This window comes from Eretmochelys imbricata, chromosome 3 (assembly GCF_965152235.1).
Source record: "Eretmochelys imbricata isolate rEreImb1 chromosome 3, rEreImb1.hap1, whole genome shotgun sequence".
In the NCBI taxonomy this organism is placed as follows: Eukaryota; Metazoa; Chordata; order Testudines; family Cheloniidae; genus Eretmochelys; species Eretmochelys imbricata.
The window spans coordinates 47,860,845-47,885,773 of NC_135574.1; the positions used below are offsets into that span (position 1 = coordinate 47,860,845).

Consider the following 24,929-nt stretch of genomic DNA (forward strand, 5'->3'; position numbering starts at 1 on the left):
TCTCTGAACCTTTTCCAGTTCTATTATATACTTTTTGAGATGGGGTGAACAGAACTGGACACAGAATTCAAGATGTTGGCACACCATGGATGTGTACAGTGGCATTATATTTTCTGTCTTATTTTCTGTCACTTTCCTAATAGTTCCTACCATTCTGTTAGGCTTTTGACTGCAGCTGCATAATGAGTTGAAATTTTCAGATAATTATCCATGGTGACTCCAAGATCTCTTTATTGAGTGATAACAGCTTACACATATATATGTATAGTTGGAATTATTCTTTGCAATGTGCATTAGTTTGCACTTATCAATGTTGAATTTTACCTGCCATTTTGTCACTCAGTCACACAGTTTTGTGACACTTTGCAACACTTTGCAGTTAGCTTTGGTCTTAACTATTGTGAATACTTTTATTTCCTCTGCAAACTTCACTACTTCACTGTCCACTCCCTTTTCCAGATCATTAATGAACATGTTGAAAAGCACGAGTCCCAGCATACATCTTTTGGGGACCTTGCTGTTCACCTCTCTCCATTGTGAAAACTGACCATTTATTCCTACCCTTTGTTTGAGGCCTGACCCAAAGCCCACTAAATCAATGGAAAGATTCTCATTCAGTGGGCTTTGAATCAGTGGGCTGAAGGGCTCCACAGCCTTTGAGGGAAGATTCCTCTTTACTTGTCCTTGGCGCATCTCCTGATTGTCTAATCCAGCAACACAAGCCAAACCCTGGGATCTGGATTTTAGCTGTAATGCAGACTGCCGTTAATAAATAGTAACACCGTTAAAGGATTCCTAACAGGCTTTTACCACATTGCTGTGGATTATAAAGGGCCTGATTCTGCCGCACTTACTCATGTTGACCGCTACTTAGTCACGCAGATAGTCACATTGTCTTACATAACACTCAAAGGTGGGTAAAGGTGGCAAAATCAGGCCTAAAAATCAATGGAAGACAATGAAGTAAATACTCAGTGCTTACTTGCCGAACATTTCGAAGGAAAGAAGTCTCAAGGGAATTTGTGTCTCAAGAGTATCCCTTCATGTATCATTGTTTGCTCAGATTAAATGATTTCCTATTCACAACTGATTAACTTGCCCGATCAATAATAGTGGAAAAAGAAAGGTGATCCTGTGGGAGTGGCTCTGTAAATGCAGAGATTCAAAGCCATCATGCCAGTTGTAAGTTATGGTACCTTACCTTCATGGACTGTTTCTCCTCTTCAGCGCATGTGTTCATAATCTCATCCCCAGTTTCAACAAGTTCATCTATAGCATCCTTGTGCCTCAAAATCTCCATGGTAAATGCCTTGTGACACAATAAATACTGGTCAGCAATAAAGGTTGAGTACATGAAGCAAAAACTATTTTCGAAGTGCATTATGATGGACTGAAAATTAAATCACGCTAGTACATTTTCTAGACCAAGAAAGCACTGGCCAATAATTAACATGACAGTTGGAAATGTATTTCTTTACCTTTTGAACTTGTAGCTGAGCAGCAGTCTGGTCTTGCTCAAGTCTAATATCACCCAGAGACATCAATTTTTTTTCTGTTTCTGCAATCCAGGCTAATTCTGCATCAGCTGCTTGATCAAACTAAATAAAGGAGACAAGAATTAGTTCAGCAGTTTTATATTATGAAGCTTGAATTGACTGTTTTAGGTAGTTAAGCCACATTTTTAAAAAATGCAAATGCTGAGTTGTTAAAAAGATAACAGTCCATACCTATATATAATTTCACTTATATGTGAACTATAGAGCTCAAAATAGTACTGAGGGCTTTAATAAAATCAGCTTAATTCATAAGTATGACAAAGCAGCAGCAAAATAAGAGAAGCATAACATACTTTCCTCAAACGTACAAACCTCTATTAGACAACATTGGAAGATCAAAGAGAATGTAGTACATTTAGAATTTTTCACTGAACATTACTTGTCCTTGCTAGTGATGACCCTAACTTTCACTTGTCTTTTCCATCTGTTTAAAAATGTTTTTATTGCAATTATCTGAAGACAAATCAATATAATCCTATGACATTAAGAAGTTTAATGAGTCCAAGAAGAATTAATGCAATATTAGATGACCAGGTTGAAATCCTGGCCCCACTGCAAAACTCCCATTGACTTCAGTGGAAACAGGATTTCACCTGAAGACTTGCTGGTGGATTTAGTGATAAAATATTCTTTTTGAATTTGGGCACAGCCTGTTCTTTTCCTGAAGAATTGGCTTTCCATTAGAATTAGTTAATACTTTGATGTTTTAAAAAAATATCTCAGAGCATTTCTGAGTAGGAGGCAATGTTTTGTTACATTGTGCAGAAAGGAGCAATGGACCAGGAAAAGAGGTACAAGGGACCCTAAAGCCTGTAGAAAGGGGACAGTAGATCAAACAAGGTATAGTCCAGAATCAACCCATGTCTACACGACCCTCTGGGCAAACATGCATTTGGACACTACAGTTTTAGGGTATTTTTGAGGTGAAGCCCAGGAGAAGCAACATGCTGGATGCTGAATTGTTTTGAAAATCTGTCCACAAGTGTCACAGTAGAAGCTGGTGGGTCCTGAGCAGTTTTGAAAATCTGGCTTATATTTAGGTGATGCTGGGTATGTCAACACTAGCGCTGGAAGGTGTAAATCCCAGCTTGAGGGGGCTTACCCATGCTAGCGCTGATTGAACTGGTGTGCGAAAAACAGCAGTGTAGTGGCAGTGGTGCAAGGGCAGGATGGGCTAGCCACCCTGAGAATGATCCTGTCTGAGACCATAGGTACATGCTAGCCCCTCCCCTCACTCACACTGCAGCTGCAGCAGTTCTGTTTTTAGGGTGCTAGCTTAGTCAGAGCTAGTGTAGGTATGTCTCCTTGAGCTGGAATTTACACCTTTGCACTCCAGGACAGCCAGACCCTAAATGACGGCTGAATTCTTCTGAAAATCCAGCTCCAGTTGTGGGTGTTGAGCATTTGAAATTCTTTCCCTGCGCTCTTTTGAAAACCGATCAAAAGGTACTGTGTCATAATCTGTCACATGCATTGTAAGCTTTCCTTGTAGGTTCCCTGTTCCAGCACTGACCACACCAACTTAGTTTGACAAACCCGACAGTTTACAAGTTTGTAGCTGCAGACCCACCATTGCACTGCACCTCCAACGTACCTCAGGTGTACTTTAACCACTAAGTCTGTTGTGTCTTAATGCTTAATTATGAGTCATGCATAGGCCTGAGATTTATTTTTCCCTTATGAGTCAGTCTTTTTCATCCTTATTTTAATCCATTTGTTATATGAAAGAGAGCACAAACATTTTTCCACAAGATGTAATCTCTCATTTATAGCGATAGAAGGTAAATTTGTCCTAAATTTTGCAACTACTTTATAAAAAAGTATACTCTCACTCAGTCTGCATTATGATATTACTGCTAAACTAGTGTACTACACCAGTGGTATTCAAGTCATGGTTCTAGAGCTGCATGTGGCTCTTTGGGCCCCGTTCTTCTGAAGTCCACCCACTTGATTAACGCTCATCTTACTCCGCAGGGGTCTCAATGCTATCACAGGTGTGTGTCTCACACTGTCTGACATGCTTTGCAAGGCATCTCAGGATATGCTAAGCAAACATAATGAGGCTGCTTTGTTTCCTCTAAAAGTGTGCAATGGTAGTAGGGGGTCAGAAGAAGGGCAGATGACAGTGAATGGACTTATAGAGAACTAGAAATTACTTTAAATGTACCATTGCCATGGGTATGTCATAATATTGAATAAATACCCAATTGAAGAAGGTTATGATGCAAACATGGCAATGGAGTGTCTGAATGCTGTGACACAACTACAGAAGAACCTCAGAGTTACGCACACCAGAGTTACAAACTGACCGGTCAACCATTTGTCTCATTTGGAACCGGAAGTATGCAATCAGGCAGCAGCAGAGACCAAAAAAAAAAAAAGAAAAAGAAAAAAAAAAAAAGCAGCAGCAGCAAATACAGTACAGTACTGTGTTAAACGCTAACTACTAAAAAAATAAAGGGAAAGTTAAAGAAAAGATTTGAGAAAGTAAGGAAAATTTCATATTCTATTTCTACACAGAGCTCCCAGGGAACAAGGGTAGAACTTGACTCAACAGTTTCAATATTGGGAGTTGAAGTGATATCTGGGGTACTTCCATAGACTTCTGTTGCATTACACCTGGGATCATTTTGGACCAGTTAGGATTAATTTCCAATCTGACATTCATGTCAGGACTCTTCTTTCACATCTTTGAGGTGCCCTCTTCTCATGCCTTGCTCTTTTGTCACTGACCAAAAATGTCCCCCCAACCCCACACCAGTGCCTCCTTACCCGCTAGCCCACAGACGCTGATTTTTATTTTTTCCGGTGGGAGCTCCATCCCCACTCTTATCCAAGGCACTGCCCACACTCCGCCCCTTCTCCCGAGGCCCTGCCCTCGCCCCGCCTCTTCCAACCCCTGCTCTGCACCCTCCCCCAAGACCCCCGATTGCCTGCCACTCGCTGCTTTCTGCCCTCCCACAAGTGTCTCCTGCCAGCCGCCAAACAGATGATCGACAACCCCGCTGAACAGCTGTGACTGGTGGGTACTGAGTACCCCCTATTTTTTTTCTTGTGGGTGCTTGAGCCCCAGAGCACCCAGGGAGTCAGCACCTATGCTCTAGCCCACATGTTCTCGGTGCCTTTGACCCTCTGCAAAACCTCTAAGTATTTGCAACACTGTTAAATTACGACTACAATCATCCCTCCCCAACATCTCTGCCCAAATAACACTTCAGGTGGTTGCCTGTGGCTACTCCCCTGAGCAGGAGGCTGGCTCCTTCCTCATACGTAGCTCCTGGAGTTACCATACCTAACATCAGCCCATTCTGGCTTCCCCAACATAAGAAAGTCTGAGGTGGTCTGGGTGTGGCAGGAGAGGAGGGATCACGATTGGAGTGCAATGTGTCCTCATGATGCTGTCTGGTGGAGCAGCCCTTTGGAACTATTATTCACTAGTGCAAATTAGAGCAGCCCTGAAGCCGTCTAAATTGCGCTATGGGCTGGTTTGGTTCCTGACTACTCCCTACGATAAATGTGGGGGAGAAAGTTGGTAGAAACCCACATATACACATGGGTCACATGCCCCTGGGGATCCAGCCCTCAATTTTATAAAGGTGTCTGCTGAGATAACATAAATATTCAGAGTGAATGCCATAAAAGATAGTCAGAATATTTATAAATTACTTATAACCTTAGGGCCCTCCATTATCACCAACCCTCTTACAGTCAGTTTCCACAATGTTTTGAAACTATGCCCTATATACTTTCAGCTTCGCTGAAGCCAATTCTGTTTGTTGGTGCTATGGGCACTGGAAAAAGATTCCATTCATATTTTTGTGTTTATAAAATTAACTTCAGGCAGAAATTGGAGAATTTGCAGCTCTGCTTTTCTCTCATCATCAGGTAGCTAGATGTGAGACCACACAGATTTACATCTATGAAATGTAAGTGCCAATTCTAAAAGATCACCCAATTATTTTCTAATCAAACTTTAGAAACACACACATATATTCAACAACTTATTTCTTGCAGCTGCATGCAAATTACACCATTAACTCAGTCCTTCAGTGCAATTTAAGGTAAGTTGGTCCAACATGTTAGCTGCAGAAAATACAAAAGCACAAGGCCAGATCCTTAGCTGGTATAAATGGACTTCAGAGGAGCTGCACCTATTTAAACAAGCTGAGGATCTGGGCCATATTGTATATATTACAGCATAAAATGTAAATGATACAGGGCCTGACTGAGCTTGTAGTTCTCACTCAGACAAAACTTTCACTGAAATCGCCACAGGTTCATACTCCCAATGATTTTGGCTACAAGACTGATCTCTAAGGTTTGTGTTAACAATGAGGCAGATGGCTACAACAATGTACAGATTAGTTTTGCTCTGGCACTTGTATCTGAACAGTGCAGTCACATTCTATTCAAACAAACCTTTAGTTGCTCAAGCACAGCAAATATACGGCAACATTGTTAACGAACAACCTTTGTTCAGGTAGAGATTCCTGGAGGCAAACTTTTTATTGCCCAAAGAACAAAAACAGCTGTTTAGTACCTGCTGTGATCTTAGAATGGCAGCATCAATCTCCTCCACCTTCTGAGTTAGAGTGTCACTCACTAATCTGTACCGCTCATTGTCGTCAGTCACCATTTTGTCTAACCCCTCTCTTGCCCTCCATGGCACCAATTCCAGCAAGGCACTGCTGACTTCATTGAGAGTGTCCAATAAGCCTTTGTTGTTCTTTGCTTCTTTTTTCAACTCCTGAAAAAGGCCATTTAAAGTAAACATGCCAGCATGAGAGCCAAACACACACAGCTTGCACATATTTTTATTCTTCTGTCTACTCTAAGAAGCAAGAACTGGAACATTTTCCAGGCGAACAAAAGGGATAAATTGGCACACTTATTTTCAGCTCAGTTACATTAGCCTTTGTTATTGTTAAGTTGTTTGACAGAAAAGCAGGTGATTCCTGAAGGGAAGTTTCTACAGAACAGAACTGAAATATATTCCTCCAATCAGCATGGCAGACTGTCATTCTCTGGAATTCAATACAGTTGTCAGTCTTTAATCAAGCAAACAAAGAGAAGAAAGCAAACACATATTCTTTGCACTCTGCAACCATCTTTCTATGGAACAAATTCACCAGCAAGTAAAATCAAATGTGAAATAACGCAAAATATTGTCTAAATTCAAGTGAATTTTTAAATGAACATTTGAATTCAATCCATACAATCAAAATCATTACAAGTGCAGTGAAAAATGACCTTTTTATTCCCACATGCAACCATATTTTGATTTTCTGTTATTTTTTAATCTGGTTTCCAAAATAAGTGTATTTATTTAGCAATTTAGTAACCTATTTCATGTAATGGTGTTATTACTGTTCTACTAACACTCTACAGTTTCTTTCCAAATAGTTGTTACTAGCCTGAAATTAATACTGTCTCTTAAATACAGGCTCTTTTCCTACTTTAAGGTTTTGTATTTGTCTGTGACACAACTAAAGAACAAAAATAACTTTGTTTGACGATTTAAGAGTTTTCCCAGTGATCGGTAGCTTACTGAACTAGAACAAAATGTAGCTCTTCTCCTGTTGACCTAATAATAAACCTCAGCCAAATCTCATCAGTGACTGCTAGAAAGAGATTGTGATTCTTTACTGTTTTATTCCTAGTCAGAGAGCTGATCTGGTGCCAAATTATGATCGTTTGCAAGGCATCCTCCAGCCAAAGAGAAGCTAACCTACTTAACTAGTTCAAATCTTTACATGAAAAATAACAAAGCAATATATACAGTTTACAGCTTTTAGAACATACTTTTTGTCTTTCTTGTACTTCACTTAATTCTTCTCCCTTGGGGATCTGAGCATCATATGAAAGCAATTCCACCTCCACTTTGTCAAGCCATATACAGAGTTCCTCATGAGTGGACTGCAGTTGACTTGCAAGCTGCAGAGCTTGCTCTAAAGTCTTGGATACATCAGAACTCAATTTAGTAATATCTTTGTACCTTGCTTTAATGCCTTCCAATTTATCTTGAATTATTACAACTTCATCACCTAAAATTTCAAAGGGATGTTATTTCACATGAATGCAAAAAAAACAAAAACGAAACAAAACAAAAAACCTCAATAATAATTAATATATTTTTAGTTTCTTATGTGCAGAGTGACCCAAACAAGACCCAGGGACAGATCATAGACTGGTGTAAATTGTCCAGTGAAGCCGTGGAGCTATGACACTTTACATCAACTCTGGATCTGTCCCTTTTTCTCTTACCACTCCAAACTCTGGACAAGTGGAGATCTGGACCCGAGCTTTGAGGATTGGGCCCATCTCTAGTGTTATTCCTTGGAGATATAAAAATTGGTTCTTGTTCTCTTTTTCTTTAAAAGGCAAACATTAAAATTTACGTACTTTTTACGCAAACACAGACTATATAAAAACCTTAAATTTACATTCATTTTTATATAGGTTGACACAGGTTATGGAAGTATCAATAAAAGTGCAAGAATGGAGCTGCAAAATACCAAATGGTATTTACATTATTAATTTACAATTTATTTATTATCATTAACTGATAACTAGACTGTATGGTTCAAAGAATAATTTGAATTATTCTTTGAACCATACAGTCTAATTATCAATCATTAGACACACACACACACAGCCCAAGAGTCAAAATGCACAGAGAGACTCCTGTAATAGACCTATTGCAATATATTTAGATTTAATCCTGTAACATAACTTCTAACTGGGTAACAGAGGAGGGTTTTCCCTTCTGTCTTTGAGAGTTGAAATACTCGGAGCACTGGAACATTTAGATAGATGTTCCTCTGCAGACCAGACATGTTGTGTGCAATTGGAACACAACTTTTCCCGCAGTACTAGCTCTGATCTGGATCTGATCTGATCTGCTCTCTAACAGCAAAAGGTAGCCTAATATCTTTATTTCTGGGCTTCTACAGAGAAAAGGCTGTGTCCTATGCCAAATAGTCCTACATCATGAGTAATGTTCATAACTTGCGAGTAGGAACAAAATGGAGGTTCACAAAAATAATTTTCCATCAACCAAAAAAAAATATCAAGGGCCAAATTCTCTGTGTGGCTAAATGGGTGCATCTCCATTGACTTCAATGCTCACTTACACCAGCAGAGAATTTGGCCCAAAGACGTAATGTACCGTGACTTCAATAGTTATTAGAATAAACAATTAAATCAAGTGAATAAATCTAGCCAGTGACTAAAGGCTAATATTTACAAGCTTCAGCTTATTTTTCCCATAATCACTTACAAGTATGAGGAAAAGGCTGCTGAATCATTAATTTCCTAAAAGCTCTCACCTGTTGTTTGCTTGAGAAGCTCTAAGCCATTTTGTATAGCCTGATCAACATTTTGTTTTCTGAGCAGAATCTCTTCCTGAAGCACCTACGAGAAGATGCCATTTGTGTAAGCATTGAGGTTACACATCAAGTTATTTTTAGTTTAAATAGTTGTATCACCTTTCAAATCAAATATATTAATGAGAAATAAATAAACGGTGGACATAAAAATGAAGTATAAATAAATAAATAAATAAATACATTTAAAAGAAAAGAAATAAAAATACCAGTAGGTCAGCATGTTGTTTCATGAGTGAGTTTGTGCTGTAATCTTGGACTGACAGTTTGCTCAGTTTGTCATGTACTTCATTCAGCCAGTTCATCAATTCAACTTCATCTTCCCCGAAAATCTGAGCATTGCAATAGGCTTGCTGGAGCAGCTCAGACCAGCTGTTACTCTTCTCTTGAATCTCAATATATCGGGCTTGGGAAGAATCTAGCTTTTCCTGCACCATATCTTTATCCTCTCTGGAGCTCATAGTCTTAAGAGACTGACCAAATCTAATGGCCATATGTAAACTTTTATTGCGAGTAAGGATGTCATCTTCTAACACCTAAATGAAGTTTTAAAATAATGAAGAAAGAAAAGAAAAATGGACAAACCAAAAGCAAATACAAATGGAACTATAGAACAACAGAAATATAATGGTTTTATTGTCTATTATAAATAAAAAAGTATCAAATTTGGACTAATGGGGAAAAAACAGAGATCCCAGTTCTACTGTATTTCACAATCTCACATATAAAAAATCCCCATATGAATGACACAAATGTCTGGTTTATATCTTACTTTATGCTGAGAAATCTGCTGCTGTAGTTTAGAAGTTTGTGTTCCAATGGGTTCAGAATTTGCAAGCCTTTTTTCAGTGGTGGTCAGCCACTCAACCAGGGGTTCTAAAGTTTCATGGAATTGCTGTGCTACCACTAAGATACCTTCCAACTGACGATTCCTGTAAACATGCCAAGATAAAGGTCATTTTTGCGATGAAGTGCGTGTGAGAGATTCAATAAAACCCTTCATCCTCTCAGCTAAAAAATATTCTACACATTATTGTAGAAGCCAGCCACAAGCTGAAACAGATATACTTCCACAGTACAGGAAGAAAAACAATGTAAACCAACAACCATATAAAAGTACAGTTAATAAGAAAGACTCCAAAAATCATATTGGCTGAACAAGAGAGTCCAATACTTGATATCCTTTGTTAATAAAATAAATTTTACTGCATTCATATGCACTTGGTTAAAAATAACCTAAGGCTCCATTAAGTAATGTACTTAAATACATGGGCTCATTTTTATTCAGGAAAGTACTTCAACTTCTGCTTAACTTTAAGCATATGCTTAAGTCCTATTGTCTTCAATGGGACTTATACATACACTTAAAGTTAGGCACATACTGAAGTACTCTGCTGAATCAGGGCATGTAATCATGCTCACTCCAACCTGTAAAATAAATTCTTTAAATATCTTTTCAGTGACGTTGTATGAACTGTACAGCCCCAATCCTGCACTCCTTGTTCAAGTTAAAAACTCTCATTTTTGTCAGTGCCAGTTTTACCTTATAAGGATACAGATTTGCTCCCGAATGCAAGGTGGCAATCTCTACAACATCTCTGAGATGTCCAACGTTTTTGATGGGGTTCTGTTCTGTTCTTTATTCCACCCTTACAAAAATATTTTTCTCAGTCCTACTCGCCTATACATTTCACCCAAGGCAGACTATTTTAGTGCTTTCTATTTTTAAGACTTTAGAAAAATTCATCCTGTGTTAAACATTAAGGGCCAGTTATGAGTAATGGTAATTCCCTCCCAAGAAAAAGAAATATGTCTTTTGTTATTTTAGTTTTCAGAAGTGCAATCAAAGAATTATGGAGACAAACCTGTATCTAAACAGATGGACTGAACAGACTTGTAATTTGATTTGAAAATAAATTTCACCAGACTCGTATGATAATATTAAATTAAATGAGATTAACATTTACTTCAATTAATGAGTCATGGATCCTTGTATTTTTTTTAAACACAGAATGGTATAATAGCCTAATAACTGAATCTACTAATTTCTTTAAGTAATCAGGTTATTAATTATTTATTATTATTATTATGGGTGTACAACTGAGGGCTTAAATAACAATAGGCATAGATGGGGGCAGCCAAAACGATTAGGAAGTGTCAGAAGAGTCCAAACAAACTTAATGCCAGAATCTCAATCCCAATAATACAGTATACAGATAAAAGCATTTCATTGTTTAGCATTGCAATGCATAACATTATAGATTTAAACTCTTTTCAGTCTTCCCTAACCACCCTCCTTGCCTCTGTCTCCCCACTTAGTTTTGTGCCTTCATCCATGCCATCTCCCATGCTTACAGCACCCTCTCTTCCTCCTCTCAAGCACTAAGTGACCTCTTTTCAAATCTTCCCTCTGAAAGCACACTTCTTCAGCAAAACCCTTCAAACACTGTGCCCTCCAAAGACACTTGCACTATTCATGTTAACTTGTCTTCCCCTGTGTTATGTGTATCTGAATTTTGTAGTGATATTAGAATATGACTGGAAGTTGTTCGGGGAAGGAACTGTGTTATCTTATTTTGTCTGCACAGCTCAGAGCATGATGGTGGGACTATTTTTTTTTTTAACTTTATTGGGAGTTGAGGGAGCCCAGCACCTTACATAAGGATCTCAGCAACTCACAGGATCAGGACCAATGATCCAATTCTTCAGATAACCCTGATTTGAAACTGAGAAGTGCAATATTCTCCCTTTGTAGCCACAATTCAGGATTTAAAGAGTTCTAAGGAACCATTATTTATTGAGAGTTGATTGTGTGCTTTGTGCCATACAGAACAGCAAGAATCTGGTTTCTCCACCAAGGAATTTACATTCTGCCTATACTAATGCAGATGTAGTGTTCCAGATAATCAGAAGATGCATGTGCAGTTGATCTCACTAAAGTATCTCATTTTAGCTTTTCAGGATAGTAAAACTTTTTTTTTTTTATAGCTAATGACCTGTTCAAGCTATTTTCCTTTGCTTTTCTTACAAATCAGCTTTATATATATCATCGTCAAGGCACAATACATTTGACATAGCAACAAGAAAATAGTGCTTATGAAGTCTCAGATTATGAAGTTCCACATGCTATTTCTAGTCATCTATCCCTTGCTAAACTCATATTTCTCAAAGGAATGAAAGAATGTCAAATACCTTGTTTCAGCTTTACTGAGCAATGCATCCCATCTACTATCCAGGAGACTCAACTGCTTCAAGATCTTCACTTTATCAGCAGGTTCTGCTGACTCTGCAATTTTCTCCCCTTCGCGCTTGCTTACCTCAACGGTAGGTCTGCGGTCATCCAGTAACCTCTGGAGAAGCTGGAGATAAAGCAATCAAAAATCAAATTGCTAGGAAACAACTGAATCAACACAAAGCTGTGGAAATGTAAGGAGGCAGATTTGTCAAGATCTTGTTAATAACGTACGCTCTGCTTAAAAGGACAATAGCAAAGAAATATTAGATGCTTGTATTACCATGAAAATGCCAATATTGTAAAAAGAGTTAATTCTGACTTGAGCTAGTTAGTTCTTTCTCTGTAAATTGAAAGTGGCAGACGTCCACCAAGTCCTCGCCCACAAAAGGCCTTTCCCTGTAAATGAGTGTATTAATTGGTTTTTGTGTGACGAAGATGTGTGGCAGCCCTCACTGGTGCATACACGTATGGGAAAATGTCACATTTAACATCCAGTATATTTGCTAATGAGCTTTTATTATAATTTGTGTGAGCATTTATAGAAAAACTGCATGTTTGCAGAGGTGCAGATAACATATATAGGCTTGGAAGGATTAGATGTTTACCCGTAACTGTTGATTTCACCCTACATACACAAAGAGATGAAAAAATATTTCCATTGATAATAACTGAAATTTACAGACAGGCAAAGTAAGAAAAATGCTCCTTGAGAACTTACTGCAGTTTGATTTAAGGATATTGTTTACTTTGTATATTTTGACAAGTGATGCAATTTGTGTTTTAATGGTTATAAAGCTTTAACTTGGTGAATCTCAACATCTACTGTCATTAATTATTGTCTGCCCCTGCATTGCTTCACACAGCTGTGAACATGTAAATGATAAAAATAAAAATAAAATGCTTGAAACCCATAAGTTTGTGTAACTAAAAATTTAAATCAATAGCAACTGAAAAAATGCTTCAAAATACACTATTATCTGAAAAATTATGTCAAAAAATGGAATTCAACTGCTCTGATCATGTACAGTTACATTTTCCACTGATCACGTCTGGGATGTCTGAAAATTGGGTTCACTGACATCACCCAGTAAATTAGTTTCTCCCCCAAGAATCTTCCATATTTCTGTCTAAACCTTGATGATCCCCCTATTTTTTCCACCATTCCTTTGTTGGCTGAAGGGACTCCATCTCTCTGTCTCTGCAATACTCCCAGCACACAATGCTCTACTGCATGCTGCAACCTTTAGGCTTCATAGACTGTGCCTCTATGTTAAATATGAGAATGACTTTGGGCCATATTGTAGAATGCCATGCAGTGGTTTGGTCCCTGAGCTGCATTATGCCCGCTTCTTCTCTAGTTATGAAAATTCTAGGAGCGATTATAACCTCCTTATACCAGCCCATAGTGTTGCCTACATTGGAGAGGACCAGCATTGCGGCACCAGCATTCTGGCTGAGGATGCAAAGACAGTGGGATTTAGGCACTTACTCCATGCTGCTCATGCCTAGAGTGGTTAGCTCCACTGTTTGTAATACCGCTTTGCAAATTTTAAAACGAAAATTCTACCCCTTCTCATTTTCTGCTTCTCCATTAACCAAACATTGATTTTTTTCCTCCTGCTTTGTGTCTAAAATGCCTTGATTCTTTTGTTTTTAACTTGCTAGATTTTGCACTTGCCTCCAAGTACAGATGAAGGAGAATCAGAGCCCAGTTTCTAAAATGAAATGTCACACCCCTCCACATAATTCCAGAAGATAAAGTATGGAAAGCACAGCTGCATTAAATACTTCAATACACTTGATTGTAATACAGTACACTTGAGCAGATTTTCTGCTTCAGTGAAAATTGGGAATTCATTATCATCACTGAAGCAGAGAGAGAATCTGAATGTACAATAATAAGTTTCACTTACTTTCTGTTCCTGTATCTGGGCCTTCACAACTTTGAACTCGGCAGATGGGGGCTTCTGATTGGCCACTAGATCTTCTGTATCAATGAGCCAGCTAAGCAGAGATTCAAGGGCATCCTGGAACCTTCCACAGCGGAGAAGAGCTTCTTGTAGCTGAGCAGCTCGTTGAGCAACCTGAAAGAAAGACAGAGAGAGTATTAATCACTTTTCCTTTTTTTCCCCTCCTACTTCTGCCAATTAACCGAGGTTTGCAGAATGGCTATCTTTATTACTGTAGTGTATTTTCATTTTTATACCTCTTCATCATTGTGCAGAAGTTAATTCACATTCATCATTTTAAAATTCCACCACTGTAGTTATGAACTAGGGCACTCATCTCTTAGGCTGTGGTCTTCCATTTAAAGGCATGAGGTTGATTCCCAGTAAACTATATTACCCCAACAATGCAGTAGAAATAATACTCCTGTGTTGTACAGTTATGTTCTACAGTGATACTATGGTGAAATACAGTGGTGTGAAACATGCCTCTAGGAACTCTGTGTTTTACAAGGGCTTCCTTGTAACAGCACTCAGCCAAGGACCCAAATTGCACTCCACATTAGGGACAATTCTCCCTTCATAGTTTAAAAGGCATGAAAGTAGAAGACATAACCATGAACCATGGACATCTGTTGCTCCATTGCATCAATGCTCCTGCGAGGTGAAGCCTGTGACAATGTGCACCTTTCCTGCTTCCCACGCCTGCCACATCCCATCCTCACCTGCTGTCCAAGAACCTTTCATGGCATAGGAAAGACACAAGGGGGAAGTTGCTCCTCTGATCAGGGTAACTTACAATTCTTAAAGCACCATAAACCCTGATGCGCATTAAAGGGAACATGCCACTGACAACACATAGCTGAGCCCTATTGCCGCTTAGTGCACTACTGGAAAATGCTCAGATACCCATGGTGAATACGAGCATGATAGAAAAGACTCTCTGATACCATAGTGAATGTGAATACAAAAAGAATCATAGTGGATGAAGGAGAGAGAGAAGTGACTATAACGTGGTTGAGAAAAATCCATGTAGCTACCTTTCTCATGTATGTGTCTCACCTCCATCCCTTCTCCACACAACTTGAGCTATTAAACTCCTCCCTGCTCTGCATATACAGAGGGGAGCAAAGAGTCCTGAGGGAACCTTTCCTGGCTAAGAATGCCAGGAATAAACCTACAGAAAAATGGACAGAACTGTAGAAATGACAACCATACTTTGGTAGCTATTGACACACATATTTTAAAGAAAATTGCGAAGAAAGTTACTGTATTAAGGTAACAGAATCCATGACCATCATGAACATATTTTAATGTTCTGTATTTTGAAAGATGACACCAAATAAATAGGGGGAAATACAAAACAAGAAAGACAAACATTGATTTTGTGAAATGCAAAATAATAACCTTCTTATTGAGAGTCTTCCATCGGGTGTTAACATCTTCAAGGTCATGCTCAAGGTTCTCGGTGCTAGCATTTTTAGCAGCACTTTGAATAAGGCCTTGACCTAACCAATTTACCTCCTGTTGTTTAACTTGCAGAGGTTCAATCTCTTCTTTCTGGAATACCTGCAGGTGGAAAACCAAAGGCACATCTGAACTATTACGTTTGATAACACGTGGAATATAAGCAACTGTGATGTGGATATTAGAAGTAAAATCTTAGTACTGAAAACTAATATATAGCTATATAGCATTATTAAAAAGAAATGATATTTATTGAAGTAAAGAAAATCCTAAAAACAATCAATGCCATTAAAGTTGAAAAAAATATAAGCTGACAGTACACCACCAACCAACCAACTATAGTACTGTACCTAAAAAAACAAATGCTGTATTTTGTTTAGAGGGAGATTTCATGTAAAACTAGGATGTGAGCAACCACCCTGGTCTGATTGCAGCTGGGACACTGGGACAAATTCAATCCTGGTATAAATAGTGCAACTTCCACAGTGCAAATGTGCCTGCCTTCATGAGGCATAATTAGAGTTGCCAGGCATCCAGTTTTCGACTGGAACGCCCGGTCAAAAAGGGACCCTAGCACTCCAGCCAGCACAGCTGACCGGGCTGCTAAAAGTCTGGTTGGCTGCAGCAGGACAGGCAGGCTCAGTGCCGGTGGCTCAGTGCCGTTTCTGGGAAGTGGCGGCATGACCCTCTGGCTCCTAGGTGCAGGGGCGGCTAGTGGGGCTCTACGCACTGCCTCCCGCGCCGCTCCACAGCTCCCATTAGCTGAGAACTCCATAGCCAATGGGAGCTGTGGAGCCACCGCTGGGGGTGGGGGACAGCGCACGGAGTTCTCCTGGCAGTCCCTCCATGTAGGAGCCAGAAGGACATGCTGCCGCTTCCTGGGAGCCGCACGGACCTCCTCCATCCTCAGGAAATGCCAGGGCCAACTGGAGCCCATACCCAAACCCCCTCCCATGCCCCAACCCCCTGTCCCAGCTCAGAACCCACTCTGGCACCCAAACTCCTCCCAGAGCCTGCTCCCCGCACCCCAAACCCCTGTCCCAGCCCTGAGCCCCCTTTCAAACTCCGAACCTTCAGCCCCATCCACCAGCCCGGAGCCCCTTCCTGCATCCCCAACCCCTCATCCCCGGTCCCACCCCACAGCCTGCACCCCCAGCCAGAGCCCTCGCCCCATCCCAGTGGTGAGAGAGGGTGGGGGAGAGCAAGCTATGGAAGGAGTGGGGACCGAGTGAGTGGCGTGGCAGGGCCTCGGATAAGGGGTGAGGCAAGGGCAAGGCCTTCGGGAAGGGCCAGGGCAGGAGGCGGGGCAAGGGTGTTTAGTTTTCTGCAATTAGAAAGTTGGCAACCCTAAGCATAATGTGGCCACTGTATGTAGTTCACATTAATACAGCTCAGGAGGAGAATAGAAAACTAGAGCACATACAAAGCAGGGCAACCAAACTGATACAAGAACTCCTGAGACAGTGGGAGATTCATCTAGAAAATAATAAAGCAGACTCAGAGAGAGAGAGAAACACAGTCCATAGATAAAGTGACAATGTAAAAATATGTAAGCAAGTAAAAGAATTGAAAACTAACAATATACATCAAGGGAGCAAACTGGGTGAAGTCTCTGAACGTTGGACAAGGAGCACAGCCTAAAGTTAGGGAAGGAAACATTTTAGGTTAGGTTTTAGTAAATGCAAATAAGTTCTAGAATATGGAGGTGGGTGCACAGCACAACAGCAGATACCGATTACTATTAAGGCTGCGAGTTTGTCACGGAGGTCACGGATTCGTGACTTTCCATGATCTCCGTGACTTCTGCAGTGGCCAGTGCGCCTGGCTCAGGGGCAGCTCAGGCAGCCCCTGTGCCAGGTGCACCGGCCACTGCTGGGGCAGTCTTGGGCCACCATCCCCGCCCCCTCTGTCTCCACCCAGAGCGCTGGCTTCGCAGCTCCTATTTGGCTGGGAACCAATGGGAGCTGCAGGGCGATGCCTGCAGGCGGAGGCAGCGCGCAGAGCTGCCTGGCCATGCCTCCGCAAGGGGGATGTCACCGCTTCCGGGAAGCCCCCCACGTAAGTGCCCCCAAGAGCCCACCTCACCTCACCCCGTCTCATGCCCCACCCCACTGTCCCTTCCCATACACAAACTCTGCTGCTGCTGGGGGGGGGGGGGGGGGAAGGCGTGGAGCCAAGTAGGGAGTCTGCCGGCCTCGCCAACCCTCCCCCAGCCCAGCAGGCTCCCAGGCCATGTGCTGCTGCCTGCATGCCCGCCCACCCGCCAGCAGCCAGGCCGCCCTCCCACAGCACCCGCGGGGTCCCTGGCAGCCACCCCCACCCCCTGCAAGTTTTATTCACTGGTATTTTTACTAAAAGTCATAGACAGGTCATGGGCCGTGAATTTTTGTTTACTGCCCGTGACCTGTCCATGACTTTTACTAAAAATACTCGTGACTAAAATGTAGCCATAATTATTATATATTACAGGACAGTTCTGCAGATTGCATGGGCTCTGCGTAATTCTCTCAGTTCTATTCTCTATGATTGTATTTAAGCTTTGCAGAACCAGACTATTATCATAGTGATACCAGCGTAAATTCAGGCTAACTCAATTTATTTCAGTTGAATTACTCTGAAGTGACTCCAGTGTCAATGAGTTCAGAAACTGGCCAAAAGCCGCTGAATTAATTACACAGACAAGTGAAAAATAACGGATGAACAAACAATGGTAAAGAATGCTCAACTTTTGACCCTAAATCCTTTTATAGTGGCGTTCAGCAACAGTACTGTTTTAGGTTTAGTGCTTTCAAAGCAACCTTCTTCAGCTGCCTGAAGAGCAAGAAGCTCTTTCAGCATACCAGTTACTCTCCTTTTCTGGCACTAAGAACCCTGTGGTAAATTATGTGTTTTAAAGATACAGATATCACGTGGCGGAGCAAATTTCTATGTGCTTGACATGCCACTGTAGAGGCTGCAGAAAATACACTGAGCACCTGGGAGAAAGCACTGGGGTTTATGCACACCTAGGGTTACCACCTTTGAAATGCAAAAATGCAAAAACCGTGGTATTCCCCTCCCCCCCCCACACACACACACAAGGCAAGCCCAATGCAACTTCAACCACAAGGCAACTCCAAGAGCCTCCCTTCAATAGCCACTTATATAATATCTAGAGATATAACACATATAGATAAGTTTGACAAATTGCACATCTCCTCACTTTCCCATGACACAAACCCTCTCTCACACATACGCAGGATGTGCTTGCGTGTTGGTGTGCAAACAGCTGCTGTATTTTTAACCGTTTTGATCTGTTATCACTTAACCTGTGAAGTGGGAGCACTGCATCATCTTTAGCTGGACACAGAAACTTTTAACATTAGATATCCCAGTGTATTGTGGTTATAATGCAAATCTTTAGACCCACGCAGATTAAGTTATAAAAAAACCCGGCAGTTTAAATTATTTTTTTGCAACTGGAAAAACCATAAAAAAAACAGCCAGGTCGGTCCAATACCAGACAGTTGGTGGCCTACACTCACCTTCCAAGACCTTAATCACAATGGACAAGCAAACTACAAACTTTGTACAGCAGTTTGGTGAATATTTACAACTAGCAACAAGCTTGCTGTTCCCATTTGCTGCAAGATAAGGGAAGTAGCAAGCATTTCTTCCTACTTTGGGATAATCACTATATATATATGTATATATAACGAGGACTTCCTTTATATTTAAAGCTCCTTATCTTTCAAAGGCAGTGCACTACAAGGGATGGCTGAGCCTTTTGCCTTAACCTGTCCTTTAAAAACATATACATTGTTTACAAAGAGAAGCTTAAAATAAATTAAAATGATCTTTGAGGGTAATTTACCAGAATGGTTCAGCAACAAACCCTGAAATAGTTCAAACATCAAGCAGAGTGGGCAGAAAAAGATTACAGACTTGACAAACACCCCTTACTTATTACAAAGCTTTACTCTTTACTTTCTCTCCTCATCCACCACTTAGAAAAAATGTTATAAGATCTTGTGCTTGTAAAACACTACTGGAACGTCAGATCCACTTTTTGGCATGCAGCTTCAGGAAAAAGGGCTTCAGTACATGCAACAAATCTTTAATCTAGGTACTTTGGAAACCACAATAATCTGATACCATTATTTGTACCTTTATGAGTAAGACTGGTCAAGTTGAATAAATCAGGCAGAACTGTCACTGCATAGCATTGCCTTTAACCACAATTTGTGTAAAAACTGAATGGTAACATCAGTGCACAGTGGAAGCATTCCAAATGAAGAGTAACAAACACCATCTGGACAATAATAGCCATGCACCAAACAGCTGGAAGAAATCATCCCTGTCAGAAACTGCCCCTCATTCTTTTACTAAAGTGAGCATCTCACCAGTTTCTGACATCTTGTAATGTGTTAGGCAAATTATGCTAGTAACCAGATTTTCTTAGTAAATAAAAAATAAAATTCTAGATGCATTAATAATTCATAATCAGAAACTCTACCAGTCACTTTGATGATAACAAAACAAACAGCTTTTGGCCTTTGCTGCAATGATTCCAAGACCCTTTTGTTTTGAATTACCTTATTAGACAACAGACCATTGCAGACTGTATCCAAGGTTTCCATGTGGGTTCCTGTAGTCCAGACATTCCTTTTCATTCTCATTGGGGTAGCTTGTGGACAGTTTATGGTATTATCTAACTCCAGTTCCTGAGCAGAAAATGTTGTTTCCATTGAATCTGTATGTGTTATACTAGATTCCTCTGTATCAGACAAAATCTCATATTTTGCTAAATCTATATCGCTAGCATTAACAGCAATACTTGCATAATACATGCTTAAATGCTGAGGTGCATCATCCACACAGTCCCCCTCTATCATTGTGACATGTGTTTTCATTTCTTCAGCTTCACACTCATTTTCCACCTTTCCTTTGTCTGCGGTAAAATGGTTTTCTCCATGACCTTGGAGATGTTCTGCATCTGACATGATATTCTCTTTCAAAGAACTCTGTGAGTAACAACATTTGGTCCCTGTCTCCTCATTTTCACATTTGTGAGGACTACTTTGCACTATTTTTTCTGTTTGTGAAACATTATGTGAAGTCAATCTGCAGCTCTCTTCAATAGGGGCACTACTGCAATCAAGCAATGGGATGTGCTGTTCACTACTGGAAATAGCAGGAAAAAATTGTCTAAATTGACCTACTACATGGATATATTCTGCAGAAGGTATACTTCTGACTTGACTTTGCTCTCCTGCTAATAATGGGTCTTGTTTTTCTTCTCTTTCTGTTGGAGGGCTGCACAGACCAGAGTCATCCTCTTCTGAGGTGAGGGAATTAGTACCCCATTTGCACTTGCCTGCTTTTGCTATATCTGATCTATCAGCAGTTTCAACAAATGAGCATTCACTCTTATTTGCACAGTCTGCAAAATTGGGTGGAACAAACATTCTCCATGATCTCCTATGTTCTTTCTTTTCTGTGTGAGATTTTGTTTTGGGTAATCCAGCAGTTCGAATTATGTCACTATTCAGTTTAAGTGCATCAAATATCATTTTTTCATCTAATTTGTTAACTTCGCGACCTCTGAGCTCAAATACACTGGAAGAAGTAAGGGCACCATTGGGGCACAAAGTACTAATATCCAGTGTTCTATGACTATATGGTAAAGTCCGATCTGTGAAATGTCTTGAGGAGAGGCTGCCTTTGGAGCCTGAATCAATCTGTTCATTAAGTCTCACTGTGTCATAGATTGACCTCTGAGGAACGTAACAGTCTTCAATATTTAGATCTTCATCTTCTTCACCCTTCCCTACACAAGGAGGATTCTGACGTAAACAGTCTGGCCTGCTAAGCGGCTTCCCCATTTTGAAAGTATTTACAGAAATATTCTACTATGCCTCTGCTTTCAGGAAGTGTGACATATAATGAAAAACATTATTGAACTGAACAACTACAGTCAACTTGCCGTTAGCGTATATACAAAATCTACGTCATAATTTATGAGGTGGTTAAGGTCATAATCAGTGCAAAAGCAACTACAACTTTACCAGGCTGTGATTTATTTAATTTTTATTCCTAAAACATAAAGTGCTTTTGTAAGTAAGGAGCAGAAGTCTGTCAATGTAACAACAAAACAAAGCAAAAACCCAACAGTGTCTCAAATTCACATAATATTCCATAGAACGTTTCATTTCTTTTTGCAGGTCGAAATTTGTATCTTAAATCTCCAGATTAAGCCTTCCAAATGCATTATAGTAGGCAGCACATTATCCTTTTTAGGTGACCGATTAACTATAATCCATTTAAATCGTTTGCAGAATTCCATCTCCCTTTATAAATAAGACATGGTGCAGAAGCTTCAAAAGAAAGAACCCACAGTAGTTGTGTACAGTTTAGACCAAGGCACAAAGAAAATCTTCAGGAAAAAATAAGTTAAATCCAGAATACTAAGAACAGTAAAACAATCCTTTACTTTTTTTGGCAGTAGCTATAAATAACCTTAATCTGAAAGGCAGTGTATTTTCTTCTTGTACTAAGTTTCTTTGTGGCGTATTCAGAAGTTCCATAGAAAAACAGTTTTCTAGGTAGTCAGACGAATGCAATCAAACAGTCCTTTAAACTAATAATTAGAAAAGCAAATTTTGTTAATTCATTTTCAAAATATCCTCCTGGAAAGTTGTTATCCTGTTTAAGGCAACTGCAGCGCAGAATAACTACAGCATTTCTTTTCCTAAGGCACAGCAGATTTATGTTCCGTTTAAATTCAGCAAGACTTAACTATAAACCGTAGTTGGCAGACTGTGGTCACCGTTTTGTCTTCATTTTGAAGTGCAGCTGTAGAGAAGAAGGCATAAAAGGAAATCCAACAATGAATGCCTGCATGTACCATCCAGTGTAGCTGATAAGCTTTCCAGCTCTCCCTGGTTTCTCACGAACTGACAGGCATCCTACCAACACGGAGCTTAAAGAAACACCCTTTTTTTTTCTTTAGGCAACATCTGCTACTATCCCATTCGTTCTCAGAATATTACTCTGGCCAAGCATTAGTAGGTGACTGACCTCTTAGCTCTACCCCCTTATGTTTTCTACCCCACATTACTTAACTTCTTAGTCATCTTTTCACTTTTACCATTTGTCTTGTCTCTGAAACAGACTGAGCTGTTTCAGTGGGAGGAACCTCCAGACTCAACATACCAAACTATAACAAACTAGCTGGTGATGACATCATGTAAATTAGAATGCATTCTTTAATTGTGGAGGACCTGGTTTTGCTTATGAAACACTGTTAATTAATTCAAAATGTTGAAACTGACAAGGCACAGCTTAGCTAGGTAACCTAACACCACACATACCAAATTTCCAGAACATTTTTTCAAACAGCCAGAAACAGCACTATTTTGCTTAATTATATAAATACAATCCAGTGCAGTATGTTGAATTAACAGAAATCTAACCTCTCATTTGTTCATCAAGGATTTCTGGTGATGATATGCATAATTTTTAAGCACAGTATGCAGTTCAACACACAGCCCAACAGTGTCACCTTTTAAAGGGATACTGTTATGTTAAAAATTAAATCTTTATATGTGTCTTTCTCTGTTTTACTTATAAAATCTGAAATAACAAAAAAATTACAAAAAATCAAGTTTGACTTTATTTAGTCTGTCTGTATAGTTTTTATATTTCAAACTGGAAAATAGAAATAAATCAGCATCAATTTCAGCTTTGTTTCTATTCATTTTCACTTTCTAACTCTCCTACAATTGCACAGTATTGCAATGTCTGAGTTGCAAATGCTATATGGGGAACTTTTAAGTCCGAACAAAAAAAAGCCTATTTCTATTGAAACTAAAATAAAAAATAGTGAAAATGTTTGTTTTAATATTAGGGTCCTGATTCCCAAAGAGTTAAACAGGCATTAAAGGAAATCCTACATTTTGTGTCTAAACTACCTGACAATGTCAGTTTAAAACAAATGTAAATCCAAAGTGGTTGGAGATTGGCACATAACACACTGATTAAAGAGGTTATGTAGAAGATGCTTCTTCATTAGTACTAATTTGCATACTATTATTGACCAGGGCCCTGCACTGCTCTTGATATTTGGTATCAACTTTAGTGAGAGTTTTAATCATAGATTAAGGTCAGCATATGGCATTTGGTATGAAAACTTAACAGTGAACTATTGAATAAAAATCTACCAAAGTTGTATTAAATAAGCAGTGAACAGGAAATAAAAACAGTACATAAATTTTTGTTATAAGGGCATTTTAAAAATAAGAAAAAAAAATGTCATAAAGATATGTATCAGCTATCTACCAAAAGGTAAAAGGGTATGAAACAAATTCTGTCCTTTTTCTTTCATACATTTTGCCTGTTTTTGGTAAGTACAGCTATCACAGAAAATAAAGTCTCCAGTGCCCATAAAATTAAACACTGCCATGACGTATTAAATTATGTCAAAGAGAGATTAATCTTAAAACTGAAGTTTCAGGTTTATCTAAATTAGAAAAAGGTAACCTGCATGGTTACTCTTCTGAGGTACCACCAATAGTGTGTATTCCCACCCAGACCAACCACAAACAAAATCCCACTGAATTCAAAGGAAAAGGTACCGTTTTTAAAAGGGCAGAAGCAGGACTGGAATTTCCAAGTTTTGATTTTTCAGTGGAAAAAATAGGAATACTTTTTGTGAACATTTTTGTAAAAGGTTTTCCCATTTTTGACCAGGTAAAATGAAGACCTTTTTTGAATAACTTACATCCATAAGTATTAGTTCCTTTCTCATGTTGTTGTTTTTAGAAAATTGGATTGATTAATAATCAATTAATTAGCCTATTTTCTGTGTTTAGCATATGTTGTAAAGAGAGGTCAACCTTATGAAAGGGATCTAAGATGTTTTATGCAATATTTGCAAATCAGTACATTAAAAAAAATCCCTAGATTTTAACTGTTTAGTTAAATATATGAAAATAAACCTCAGATTCTTGAGTAAACACTATCTTGCTTCAATGTCATAGGGAACACAGTCGACACAACCACCAGAAACCAATTAAACTCTTAGTTCAAGCTCATCAACAAGAATATTCAGCAAGGTTAAGATTTCTATGAAGTCCAATTAGAAACCACCCTTTTCTAGGCACACTGTGCAAATATGAAGGAAAACCTTTAAGAGTTGCAGCTACTATTGTTTTTGGGGATGGGGAAAGGGAGGGGAAGAACCATCCACTGATGAAAGCTAACAACAATTCTAGGTATTTTCAATGGAAAGTAGGGAAGGTTTGTTAATTAAATTAATGAAGCATTTTGGAAAGATTTTGAGGAGTGAAATAATTTGATG

The 24,929-nt window shown here is 39.4% G+C and overlaps 1 protein-coding gene across 6 annotated transcripts in view; it reads right to left on the reverse strand.

Moving 5' to 3' along the window:
• DST (dystonin) overlaps nucleotides 1–24,929 on the reverse strand; it is a 468,940-nt gene that overhangs the window by 69,668 nt on the left and 374,343 nt on the right. For 5 of the 6 annotated variants that reach the window (XM_077811595.1, XM_077811594.1, XM_077811597.1 and 2 more), the window contains 10 exons: nucleotides 15,530–15,691; nucleotides 14,090–14,260; nucleotides 12,134–12,300; nucleotides 9,714–9,873; nucleotides 9,151–9,477; nucleotides 8,885–8,969; nucleotides 7,359–7,600; nucleotides 6,097–6,303; nucleotides 1,479–1,598; nucleotides 1,202–1,309 (listed from right to left, as the gene is read on the reverse strand). In XM_077811595.1, coding sequence (XP_077667721.1) covers nucleotides 1,202–1,309; nucleotides 1,479–1,598; nucleotides 6,097–6,303; nucleotides 7,359–7,600; nucleotides 8,885–8,969; nucleotides 9,151–9,477; nucleotides 9,714–9,873; nucleotides 12,134–12,300; nucleotides 14,090–14,260; nucleotides 15,530–15,691 — 1,749 coding nt within the window. The remainder of the gene's footprint in view (nucleotides 1–1,201; nucleotides 1,310–1,478; nucleotides 1,599–6,096; nucleotides 6,304–7,358; nucleotides 7,601–8,884; nucleotides 8,970–9,150; nucleotides 9,478–9,713; nucleotides 9,874–12,133; nucleotides 12,301–14,089; nucleotides 14,261–15,529; nucleotides 15,692–24,929) is intronic. The other variant, XM_077811599.1, reaches the window with a different exon arrangement.